The following is a 12706-nucleotide window of genomic DNA, read 5'->3' as shown; positions in this document are numbered from 1 at the left end:
ACAGGCAGTGGCTCGGGTGGTTGTTGTCCTTGATGATCTTTATGGCCTTCCTGTGACATTGGGTGGTGTAGGTGTCCTGGAGGGCAGGTAGTTTGCCCCCGGTGATGTGTTGTGCAGACCTCACTACCCTCTGGAGAGCCTTATGGTTGTGGGCGGAGCAGTTGTCGTACCAGGCGGTGATACAGCCCGACAGGATGCTCTCGATTGTGCATCTGTAAAAGTTTGTGAGTGCTTTTGGTGACAAGCCGAATTTCTTCAACCTCCTGAGGTTGAAGAGGCACTGCTGCGCCTTCTTCACCACGCTGTCTGTGTGGGTGGACCAATCCAGTTTGTCTGTGATGTGTGCGCCGAGGAACTTAACTTACTATCCTCTCCACTACTGTCCCGTCGATGTGGATAGGGGGGTGCTCCCTCTGCTGTTTCCTGAAGTCTATGATCATCTCCTTTGTTTTGTTGACGTTGAGTGTGAGGTTATTTTCCTGACACCACACTCCGAGGGCCCTCACCTCCTCCCTGTAGGCCGTCTCGTTGTTGTTGGTAATCAAGCCTACCACTGTAGTGTCGTCTGCAAACTTGATGATTGAGTTGGAGGCGTGCATGGCCACGCAGTCGTGGGTGAACAGAGAGTACAGGAGAGGGCTCAGAACGCACCCTTGTGGGGCCCCAGTGTTGAGGATCATCGGGGTGGAGATGTTGTTACCTACCCTCACCACCTGGGGGCGGCCCGTCAGGAAGTCCAGTACCCAGTTGCACAGGGCGGCGTCGAGACCCAGGGTCTCGAGCTTGATGACGAGCTTCATAAGAGAACTTCTAATCATTTCCTTTGCACATTAAGTAGCCACACCCTGAGTGAGGTCAGAAGAGCATGTCAGTCATTTTCGAACCAGAGTGCTTAAAAGGACTTGCTAAGAATTAACTTATCAGACCAGGACATTGGCAGGTTGCTGCTGTGCGTGTAAAGTGGTCTGAATCCTGAATAATCAACATGAGGTGTAGGCTAGAAGCTCACTTCCCTGACAATTACTGGTACGGCTGATTAGCTGTCCTAAGTCAGATTTCGAAGAAAGCGAATCGAAGAGGGACCTTCATACTACACTGCAAACCATCCCATCCTACTGCGATTCTCAAATCACTGTATTCTCAGACTATCATCATCCATGGGAATCATCAACACAGCTATAGAAGAGCCGTAGAAGAACAACAGCAGAAGAAACAGGTCCTGACCCGTACAAGCGTGCTTCTGAAAGGCCAACCCATCTCCTTCCTAAGAAGGCCTGGTTCTGACAGATATAAACGGCGAAACAAAGTCACTCAATGTAAATACATTCATGATTTCTTATTCCAAACAGGAGGCGGTTCGTGTGCAAAGCATATGATTAATGTGAGGAATAGTCCTAAAATGTATCCACGATAAGTGTCTCACTTTTTCCCCCTCTCCATCTCTGTGTAATAAGCCATCATATTGTCAGTCCGCTAGGGACTTTCTTCTCATGTATTAAGTGTGTATGTTATCCTGTTTTCTCATTTTAGTTAGCTAGTAAATAAATAATTAAACCAATTCGTGTAGTCCTGAATCATGAGTAAGGTTTTTGCAGATGCAAGGAGTAGACGACGTTCAGAATTAGGTAATGAGGTAATGATTAATAAGATGACGGTTTATTGATGAAATGAATATATATCTTATAGAGTTTAATTCGGGAGATGGTAACTCTTTAAACAAACTCTTCCGTGGCGCCCAAATTCCTAATGAGTTAATTGTTACATGATTAATTTAATTGGGTAACAATTAAACATTGTTAGTGGATTAAATAAATAACAGTCATCAGATTAATGAAAGTAAAGTCACGACACAGCCTTATTTAAAATGGTTTAAACTGGGGTTTTTTGTCCTCGTCAATCTACACACAATACCCCATAATGACAAAACGAAAACAGGTTTTAAAAATAAAAAACAGAAAAACATTATTTACATAAGTATTCAGAACCTTTGCAATGAGACTCGAAATTGAGCTCCGGTGCTACCTGTTTCCATTGATCATCCTTGAGATGTTTCTCCAACTTCATTGGAGTCCACCTGTGGTAAATTCAATTGATTGGACATGATTTGGAAAGGCACACACCTCTATATGAAGATCCCACAGCTGACATTGGATGTCAGAGCAAAAACCAAGGCATGAGGTTGAAGGAATTGTCCATAGAGGCCCGATACAGGATTGTGTCAATGTCTGCAGCATTGAAGGTCCCCAAGAACACAGTGGCCCCCATCATTCTTAAATGGAAGAAGTTTGGAACCACCAAGGCTCTTCCTAGAGCTGGCCGCCCGGCAAAACTGAGCAATCGGGGGAGAAGGGCCTTGGTAGAGTGCCAGACAGAGCGCCAGAGTTCATCTGTGGAGTTGGGAGAACCTCCATAAGGACAACCATCTCTGCAGCACTCCACCAATCAGGCTTTTATGGTAGAGCAGCCAGACAGAAGCTGCTGCTCAGTAAAAGGCACATGACAGCCTGCTTGGAGTTTGCCAAAAGGCACTTAAACTCTTTGATCTGAATGCCAAGCGAGGAAACCTGGCACCATCCCTACAGTGAAGCATGGTGGTGGCAGCATCATGCTGTGGGGATGTTTTTCAGCGGGAGAAACTGGGAGACGTGTCAGGATCAAGGGAAATATGAACAGAGCAAAGTACAGAGAGACCCTTGATGAAAACCTGCTCCAGAGCGCTCAGGACAACAGACTGGGGCGAAGTTTCACAATCCAATAGGACAACGACACTAAGTCTCTAAATGTCCTTGAGTGGCTCAGCCAGAACCCGGACTTGAACCCGATCGAACATCTCTGGAAAAACCTGAAAATAGCTGTGCAGCGACGCTCCCCATCCAACCTGACAGAGCTTGAGAGGATCTGCAAAGAATGGGAGAAACTCCCTAAATACAGCTCTACCAAGTTTGTAGCATCATACTCAAGAAGATTTGAGGCTGTAATCGCTACCAAAGGTACTTCAATAAAGTACTGAGTAAAGGGTCTGAATACTTTTGCAAATGTAATATTTCAGTTATTTATTTTTAAATAAAATTTCTTAAACCCTGTTTTTGCTTTGTCATTGTGGGGTATTGTGTGTCGATTGTTGAGGGAAAAACTATTTAATCAATTTTAGAATAAGGCTGTAACGTAACAAAATATGGGAAAAGTCAAGGGGTCTGAATACTTTCCCGAATGCACTGTATTTTCAACATAATTTTGCTTACTGGGAAGGCATAACAGAAACATGGACAGAATATTGACAGAAGCATAAAATGTCTTGAGTAGGCTAGTCAAGGAATTTGACATGAAATTAGTGTAAATTATCTGACGATAGACAGCACAGGCCTATAGAAGTTCAATATCATCAGATACATTTTTTGTCAATCTTATGTACTGTCATTTAATCCATAGCTTCTAACTGTAACTTAATTTGAGAGTGATTATTCGCCAGCCCCATCCAACCATCAATTCACTACACAAAGTGGCAGGGTCAATTTGTCGAAATTACAGATTGTGCCATGCCTTCAAAGGGAAGATTTTTTTGGGTAGCCTGCCCTATGCAAATTCGTCTGTCTCAAAAGTGGGCGGGTATTTCTGACGTAACGAACCAGCGACAACTCAAGCTGACTTCCTGCTTTGAGGCTAGGAAGAGAATGCTCGATAGCCTTCCACATATTTTCCAAAAATTACTCTGAGGTATGTCTGAAATTATGTTTTTAATAGCAAATAATTTGTTTTACATAAAGGTTAATAACCGATCTAAATACCTGTTGCTATTTACACTTTAAAATTAAAGGGGGAGTAGACTATAGCTAATGTTCGCATGGACGGAAACAACAAAAGAGGACTAAAGTTAGCTAGCTAGCTCGAACTAGAGTTGAACGTCGCTACCAAGCTAGCCAGTTAATCGTTCACGCATTGTAGTGTTTTAACACATGTTCGGACCTAGCGAACTGTAGATATAACGTCTAGTTAATCGAATACAATATATATATTATATTCAAAATCATGTTTTGTCAAATGCAAACACATAGCTAGCTAACGAACATTAGTATTATGACTCCATTGGGTTCTCGAGAGCTAACACATAGGTAACCATGTTGTTAGCTTAGCATGCTAACTTTATTTAGCGGGCTGACTTGTTTCTGACTGTGTACTTGTAACTGCCAGACCTTGGTTGCATTCCAAACACTTAAGACACACCCTATCCCCTCAGCCCTCAAAGTAAGTGGACACTTTTGATGACGTATGACGAGTATACACTTGCAGTGTGAGGGGGGAAGGAATTAGTTTTAAATGGACCGCCCTTGCCCGGAAATTCGTCACTTATTCTTGCCGAGAAGATTGTGTTTTCAGCCACGTGTGGGTGCTTTATATATGCTACGGTCATTTATTACTGCATGTCTATTACCTATATAATTATTATTATACGCCTACTGTATGACAGCTAGCAAATTAATTAGCTAACTAACGTTAGCCTGCCTAACTACTTCTGAAGAAGGAAAATGTTTATTTCTACAATTTCCTAAAGCTAACCTAACAAAAGCATCATTACTTTTATGAAACGTGTTGGCATTAGTAGCACAATTTTTAACTTATTTACATTCGCTTTTACTTACACTTGTATGTTGACTCCATATTGACGTTAAGGTTTTAAGTTTTGGCAGACTTTTCTTAGCGGATGTATGTATAATCGTAGAAAATTGAATTATGGGGCGTGTCAGGCCCCGAAGTGAACATAATTGTACACTCGCAAACTCCATTAAAAACGAGGACTGGGCGGTTTACTTGCAAATTTCCCCTGCTAGACCGCGGGGATTCCTCCAAGGACTGAGGGTTTAGGGCTGTCTACTTTGAGTTTGAAGCGCAACCTTTCTTTAGAATTTGCGTTCTAGTAAAATAACTGTAGCCTGCCTGTTTTTGCTACAGAACCTATTGAAGTGGTTTGTTATATGTCATATTGAAGGAAGGTCAGTAGTACCAGAAATACATGAAATGTCTTAATGAAAGTATTTCTGGTAGTACTAGCTAGTTAGCCACTAACTAGTGCATGTTCAAAATACTTCGGATAGATAGTTGTATAATTTGAGTCCAAGGCATTCATCAGCGTTACCCTGTGTTCTAAAGCTTTCAGACTCTGGTCCAAGGTGCTGTGCAGATTATATTGAACTCAACATGTACTACTCCTGCTCCACAAAGATTCTAGATTTTTCCAAATTAAAGCATTAGAAGAGGATGGATTGGGACTAGGATTAGGATACGGATTCTATACAATTTTTTTTGTATGCAATTTAAAAGCATTAGAAGAGGACGGACTAGGATTTGGATTAGGATACGGATTCTATAACTTTTTTTTATTAATTTAAAGCATTAGAAGAGGATGGATTGGGACTAGGATTAGGATACGGATAATCCGTATCCACCATTGTTCTTGGAATCGATCAGTGAGTTTGAAGCCTGCAGGTGCCTTCGGTTTATTTTAGCAGGGCCTAACCAATACCAACAATGACTGATGGAAGGATCTACGTGGGAAATCTTCCAATGGACGCCCAGGAGAAGGACATAGAGGATCTCTTCTTCAAATATGGAAAAATCCGGGATATCGAACTAAAGAATAACAGGGGAACCATCCCTTTTGCTTTTGTTCGCTTCGATGATCCACGGTGAGTTCCAGGGATGATCTAGTGCGTGTACAAGTCCAATCACAATTCCTGGCTGTTTGGCAAGCTGTTCTCCTCTGATTTAGTAACATCACCAGGGACTGACCTCAGGGAACGGATGGAGAAGGCGTTGCCAAGTGTATTTCCCTTAGGCAAGTAAGTAAGGAGTTCTGTGCTCTCTTCTCTTAGGGATGCGGAAGACGCGGTCTATGGAAGGAATGGATATGGATTCGGAGACTCCAAGCTGCGTGTAGAATACCCTCGCTCCTCTGGTGCCAAATTTAGTGGCCCTATGGGAGAAGGAGGTCCTAGGGGGAGGTTTGGGCCCCCAACTCGGAGATCTGAGTTCCGGGTGATAGTGACTGGTAGGTGGACGTTCTGAGTCGTAGGAAGTGTTATTTTTGTCTCTCTCTCTCTCTTGGCGGACTGGAAGTCAAGGGGACTAAGTGGAGGTCAAGTCAGCTGCCCAAAACAAACACGAGCAAAACAATAAAAACTCAAAACTGATCATGTTGACTGCATAAACCCAAACACCTGGCCATAGTGACTGGTAGGTGTATGTTTTATAAATTTTAGATTTTGCCATTGCTTGGAGGTATTTCGCTATTGTATCTAGGGCCGGGGCGATACCAGTATCGCGGTACTCATTCGTGTTGTGGCAAGGAAACAACACAAAGCGGATCTTTAGGGAAACAGCCAGAATGTTGAAAACAAACATCGTCACCCGGAGTCACATTTATTTTCCTAGCTATAGCACACTATTTTAAATACAGCAGGTTTTTTAAAGGACTAAAGGGTTATCTGGATACTGGTATCGTCCTGACCCCAACTGTATCGATGTTGTATATCCTCTAGTATAGCTAGAAGAGCTTATTTCTTAGGTTTCAACACAACTGGCAGTCAGATAGTACTTTTCTTTCAAATCAAGGGAAAATATTAGTACTGTGACTGACTATTTGCATACTTATACTATCCCTCAACTTTGGCTGAAATGTAAATACAAATGTGAATTGGGTACATGCCACCTGAAACAGGTCTATCGAAACTTTACTTGAAAACCCATATTTGATGGCATAAAAAAAATATCACTCTTCCACTCCAACAAGCAAGAGCTTTTGGTAAAATGACAATGTGCTGTTTCTCCTCCCAGGCTTGCCCCAAACCGGGAGCTGGCAGGATCTGAAAGACCACATGCGTGAGGCAGGGGATGTTTGTTTCGCCGACGTGCAGCGAGATGGTGAAGGAGTGGTGGAGTTTGTTCGTCGGGAGGACATGGAATACGCCCTGCGCAGACTGGACGGGACTGAGTTCCGTTCCCATCAAGTGAGTACACCTTTCCACGGTAAAACAAGACAAATATGAGTGCATTTGCAAGTCAAATCAAGCTTATTTAAGCTCATGAAGGAAAATGGGTCATCTTTCATTTGCTTTGTCTCTCAGGGGGAGACGGCAAACATTCGTGTCCACGGAGAACGTGGTGCCAGTTACGGTCGCTCGCGGTCTCGCTCCAGATCCCCCCGAGGGCGTGGCTACTCACCACCTCCTTACCAAAGCAGAGGGTCCCCTCCACAGCGCTACCAGTCACCCCCACGCCGCCTTGTGTCGCGCCATAGCCCCCCAGCAAGGCGACACCCAGTACCGTACCATAGCCCGCCCCCACGCCACTATCGATAGACCAGCTGGCCATTCACAAGAGGGCACTGATGATTAGGCGCAGTTTAATTATTATTTTTATCCCAGATCTCAAATAATTGTCCCCCTTTTGCTTGCTATGTACATTCCTTTATCAGTCACCCCTGCCCTCCTGTTGGCCTTAATATTGTTGATTTCCTTAAGCTTCAGCTCCCCATGTCAGGTCACTAGTCAGCTCAGTTCTGATGTCTGGTGAGACCATTTGTTAACATGCCAATTAACTGGTCTTGCTGCTCAAGTACATGTATGAACATTATCAGTTTGATGAACACTGCCCTGAGAAGTGCGACACCCAACAAAAACTAAATGTGAACATCTGCCTGCATCGTCTATTCCTTTTAAATGAATTGTGTGTGTGAACCTCTTAAGAATGAATGAATATGTTTGGAAATTGATTTTGATTGTAATCTGGTAAACCTCTGTGAAAATCCCATGTTTTATTTTAAAGAAATATTGAACTTTAGCCAGTTCATTCCTCTGTTTTTGTAACCTGTGGTGTCTATATGCAAGCATTTTGTTTTCAATTAAAACACTGAAACAAACCCAACACCTGTACTCAATGGTTTGTCACATTGCATATTAGGTTTCCTGTGACACAGGTTACATCCACAGAGCTAAAAATATTACTTGGCAGTAATGGAACATGATTCTCCTATTTATTGCTTTGTCAATGTACATGTCAATCACAGCATTACATTGCATCATACACAGAGAAAAAAACACTTGACAACTGAAGTGCAATGGAGCTAAGAGTGAGACAGACAAAACATCTGCTCTTCCACAGTGTAAACCAAATAAATGTCCTTGTATGATGTTTGAGCTTTCTCTTCTAGCCCAATGCTTCCACATTAATGCCTTCTTCAGTTGTCTTGAGGGACATTAAGCCAGGACACTCTTACAGTAGACATAGTCCTTTACAATGAATGAGTATCTGATGTGACCACCACTTTACATGCATCTTGCAACCATGGATATTTATTGGCCTGACCCAAATGACTGGATTCATGGCTTCCACTTGTAATCCATGCCCAACATACAAATTACAATACCCAGCGTCATGTAATTTAGCATGTTGGATCCTTCATATGAATGCTCATTAGTCTCCACATTAGGACAGCGACCTTAAACAAAACCCAATCCAAGATAAAAGGGTGGAAACCCTGTCCATGGCAAGCCCAGTGAGCAATGCAAGTGCTCCTCCATCACATGTCAGCTGTCTGGTTTGTCTTTATTGGGGCCCATGAATTCTACACCATCAATGGGAATGTTCTTTTCTTTGATGGCCTTCTGCAAATACAAGCACAACATATGTAGGTGTATCATTAGATTAGACACTTGCATCCAACATTTAAAAATACTAAATAATAATGGATTCTGAGAAGACAATAGGCCTATATCATGAATTAAGGATATTTATTTCCAATACATAGATGTCCTTAAGTCAATGTTTTATAACAAAGTAGCTAAATGTCCCCTTGCGTCTGTGCTCCAGTCCATTGAATAATATACTTCTTCTGGGGCCTAATATCATGACAGCTGACACAATGGTGTTGCATCATGGCTGTTTTGGTTACCTAAAAGTAAGGTACAGCATCAATGAGTGGTGATTATGAGCAGATAGATAGCTAACAACATTTGTCCGTGTTTGATAAAAATGTATTTACCTGGACACAATGCTGATATTTCTTGAACATTTCGGTACAGGGATCACTGCTTCGATCTTCCTTCAAGAATTTCTCAGCAAACCAACGGTTAAAACACTGGTCATATTCCCGTTTTAGGTCAGTGCAGCCCTCTCCAACACTATTCATCTTCAAGACAATAAGCATTGAACATATGAGAATAAGAAATACTGAAGGAATAAAGTTTACGGTCAATTATTTCAGTTTAAAGTGTCTCTTCCGTACAGCTCGCTTGACTTTCCTTGAACCATGTGGTCTGATTGGCCAGACAGCACTGCGTATATTGATGACGTAATTGAACAAGCGACACATCGTAAATCTAGACCACGGACAGAAGGGGCTAATTTGTGGGGCTTGCGAAGCAAAAGCTCCAACTTCAATCTTCGACGTCCTTATTATTATTATTATTAATTAGCACGATACTCCTCTTACACAGTTCAAACTAGAAACGCCGTTCAAACTTTAAAACGTGCAGGGCGGCCATGCTTGAGTTTATTGTATACTGGGTTTTTTTATATATATATTTTTAAATGTTAAACATTTGCTCTTTTTTTGTTTTTCATCCCCTTGTATGGGACTTCCTCAAGATTCTAAAAGGCCACATTGTGAAATCAATTACAATTTACATTCACTGTAAATGCAATAATGGAACTTTTGACACAAATCAGCTACTTTGACCATTTTGCAACGACTTAAACAAAAAGTTAGAGCATTTACATCTTTGTCTACTTCTCTGCTGCTCAAATCTGGCGTATGAAGGTAAAATTATACTTGAATAAAAAAGTTACAGCTGTTTTAGTAACCACATCAACATTTTCTCTAACTTGTGTAAACTGCTGTTTCGACCACTACCCCAAAAAGTTAGACAAAACAAATTAGACGGTGTGAAATCTTTGTCTACTTCTGTTGTTCATATCTGTTCTCGTAACCATAATATTCACATTACCAGATTTTCTCCCAACTTTTCCCAAGCAACTGACATTTTGACCACTCCCCCAACAAGTCAGACAAAAACATTGAGGGTATGAAATCTTTCCCTACTTCTCTGCTTTTCAAATCTGGAAACGGATTAGGAAAAGTGTCTACCAATCTGTAGATAGAGTTTTTTTTAAACCCGTCAACTGCTCTCTTTCTAGCTGCAGTAAGTCAACAGCTGCAAATTCCAGTTCCAGAGGTCGACCGATTATGATTTTTCAACGCAGATACCGATTATTGGAGGACCAAAAAAGCCGATACCGATTAATCGGCCGATTATTTATTTATTTGTAATAATGACAATTACAACAATACTGAATGAACACTTATTTTAACTTAATATAATACATCAATACAATCAATTTAGCCTCAAGTAAATAATGAAACATGTTCAATTTGGTTTAAATAATGCAAAAACAAAGTGTTGGAGAAGAAAGTAAAAGTGCAATATGTGCTATGTAAGAAAGCTAACGTTTCAGTTCCTTGCTCAGAACATGATAACATATGAAAGCTGATGGTTCCTTTTAACATGAGTCTTCAATATTCCCAGGTAAGAAGTTTTAGGTTGTAGTTATTATAGTAATTATAGGACTATTTCCCTATATACCATTTGTATTTCATTAACCTTTGACTATTGGATGTTCTTATAGGCACTTTAGTATTGGCAGTGTAACAGTATAGCTTCCGTCCCTCTCCTCGCTCCTCCCTGGGCTCGAACCAGCAACACAACGACAACAGCCACCATCAAAGCAGCGTTATCCATGCAGATCAAGGGGAACAACTACTAGAGGGCTCAGAGCGAGTGACGTTTGAAACGCTATTAGCGTGCGTTAACTAGCTAGCCATTTCACTTCGGTTACACCAGCCTCATCTCGGGTGTTGATAGGCTTGAAGTCATAAACAGTGCAATGCTTGACGCACAACGAAGAGCTGCTGGCAAAACGCACAAAAGTGCTGTTTGAATGAATGTTTAAGCGCCTGCTTCTGTCTACCGCTCAGTCAGATACTTAGATGCTTGTATGCTCAGTCAGATTATATGCAACACAGGACATGCTAGATAATATCTAGTAATATCATCAACCATGTGTAGTTAACTAGGGATTCTGATTTTAATTTAAATTTTACCCCTTTTTCTCCCCAATTTCGTGGTATCCATTAATAGTTACTATCTTGTCTCATCGCTACAACTCCCGTACGGGCTCGGGAGAGACGAAGGTTGAAAGTCATGCGTCCTCCGATACACAACCCAACCAAGCCGCACTGCTTCTTAACACAGCGCGCATCCAACCCGGAAGCCAGCCGCACCAATGTGTCGGAGGAAACACCGTGCACCTGGCAACCTTGGTTAGCACACACTGCGCCCGGCCCGCCACAGGAGTCGCTGGTGTGCAACATCCCTACCGGCCAAGCCCTCCCTAACCCGGACGACTCTAGGCCAATTGACCTCCCGGGCGCGAACCCAGTCTCTGATGGCACAGCGCCCTTAACCACTGCGCCACCTGGGAGGCCAACTAGTGATTATGATTGATTGTTTTTTTCATAAGATACGTTTAATGCTAGCTAGCAACTTACCTTGGCTTACTGCCTTACCTTGGCTTACTGTTTGCGTAACAGGCAGTCTCCTTGTGGAGTGCAACGAGAGAGAGGCAGGTCGTTATTGCGTTGGACGAGTTAACTGTAAGGTTGCAAGATTGGATCCCCCGAGCTGACAATGTGAAAATCTGTCGTTCTGCCCCTGAACGAGGCAGCTAACCCACCGTTCCTAGGCTGTCATTGAAAATAAGAATGTTTTCTTAACTGACTTGCATAGTTAAATAACGGTATATATTTTTTAAAAAATGGCAAATCGGTGCCCAAAAATACCGATTTCCGATTGTTATGAAAACTTGAAATCGGCCCTAATTAATCGGCCATTCCGATTAATCGGTCGACCTCTAGTTTGGACACACCTACTCATTCAAGGGTTTTTCTTTATTTTACCATTTGAACTATGAAATAACACATATGGAATCATGTAGTAACCAAAAAAGTGACTTTAGATTCTTCAAAGTAGCCACCTTTTGCCTTGATGACAGCATTGCACACTCTTGGCATTCAGGGGATGAAGGTTTTGGGGGATGAAGGCTAGAGAAGAAGGGAAGAGAACATCTTTCAGCTACCCTTTTACATTTATCGATGGAAAGAAAATTGATTGCCAGGACCTCAAGTGAATGTCATGAGACTACTGAATGTTTTGAAAACACTGTGCTCAGGTATATAGCCACATTGACTTGAAATCGATGTTGTCCTATTCTTTCTAAGTGATATGAAAACAATAAGTTGATTTTCATTCTTACATTCACCCCTGTTTTATATCACCAGGTTCATAAATGTGAATACAGGTTCATCATATTGATTCTTTCTTTCTCTCTCATCTCGGAGGACCTGAGCCCTAGGACCATGCCTCAGGAGTACCTGGCCTGATGACTCCTTGCTGTCCCCAGTCCACCTGGCCGTGTTGCTGCTCCAGTTTCAACTGTTCTGCCTGCGGCTATGGAATCCTGACCTGTCCCAGACCTGCTGTTTTCAACTTTCTAGAGACAGCAGGAGCGGTAGAGATACTCTGAATGATCGGCTATGAAAAGCCAACTGACATTTACTCCTGAGGTGCTGACCTGTTGCACCCTCGGCATCCAACTG

At 42.2% G+C, this 12706-nt stretch overlaps 2 protein-coding genes across 6 annotated transcripts; one reads left to right on the top strand and one right to left on the bottom strand.

Moving 5' to 3' along the window:
- Positions 1-3563: 3563 nt before the first annotated feature.
- LOC110537166 (serine/arginine-rich splicing factor 9) lies at positions 3564-7917 on the top strand. Of its 5 annotated transcripts, none has more exons than XM_021623000.2 (5): positions 3564-3714; positions 5502-5681; positions 5868-6043; positions 6829-7001; positions 7119-7912. In XM_021623000.2, exons 2-5 carry the CDS (start codon positions 5524-5526, stop codon positions 7350-7352), a joined length of 741 nt encoding a protein of 246 aa, XP_021478675.1. In that variant the 5' UTR covers positions 3564-3714; positions 5502-5523; the 3' UTR covers positions 7353-7912. The 5 variants fall into 5 exon arrangements, with proteins under 5 accessions (XP_021478675.1, XP_021478677.1, XP_021478676.1 ...); XM_021623002.2 differs by having other exon boundaries at positions 3581-3714; positions 5505-5681; positions 7119-7917; XM_021623001.2 differs by having other exon boundaries at positions 3624-3714; positions 5146-5681; positions 7119-7917.
- An 87-nt stretch (positions 7918-8004) lies between these two features.
- Positions 8005-9335, bottom strand: LOC110537167 (TP53-regulated inhibitor of apoptosis 1-like). Its single transcript, XM_036937180.1, has 2 exons — positions 9035-9335; positions 8005-8657 (listed from the first exon to the last, which is right to left on the bottom strand). Exons 1-2 carry the CDS (start codon positions 9197-9199, stop codon positions 8580-8582), a joined length of 243 nt encoding a protein of 80 aa, XP_036793075.1. The 5' UTR covers positions 9200-9335; the 3' UTR covers positions 8005-8579.
- Positions 9336-12706: the final 3371 nt, after the last annotated feature.

This window comes from Oncorhynchus mykiss, chromosome 12, assembly GCF_013265735.2.
Source record: "Oncorhynchus mykiss isolate Arlee chromosome 12, USDA_OmykA_1.1, whole genome shotgun sequence".
In the NCBI taxonomy this organism is placed as follows: Eukaryota; Metazoa; Chordata; class Actinopteri; order Salmoniformes; family Salmonidae; genus Oncorhynchus; species Oncorhynchus mykiss.
The sequence above is the reverse complement of the archived record's forward strand: the minus strand, read 5'-3'. Positions and strand labels throughout refer to the sequence as shown.

Bases quoted from the DNA above. Each gene is read 5' to 3' on its own strand.
- LOC110537167 (XM_036937180.1), bottom strand. From the start codon at position 9,199: ATGCTTATTGTCTTGAAGATGAATAGTGTTGGAGAGGGCTGCACTGAC. The intron at 8,658-9,034 runs GTAAATACATTT...TTGTATTTGCAG, and splicing joins AATATCAGCATTGTGTCCAG to AAGGCCATCAAAGAAAAGAA.
- LOC110537166 (XM_021623002.2), top strand. From the start codon at position 5,524: ATGACTGATGGAAGGATCTACGTGGGAAATCTTCCAATGGACGCCCAG. The intron at 5,682-5,867 runs GTGAGTTCCAGG...CTCTTCTCTTAG, and splicing joins GTTCGCTTCGATGATCCACG to GGATGCGGAAGACGCGGTCT. The intron at 6,044-6,828 runs GTAGGTGGACGT...TTCTCCTCCCAG, and splicing joins GTTCCGGGTGATAGTGACTG to GCTTGCCCCAAACCGGGAGC.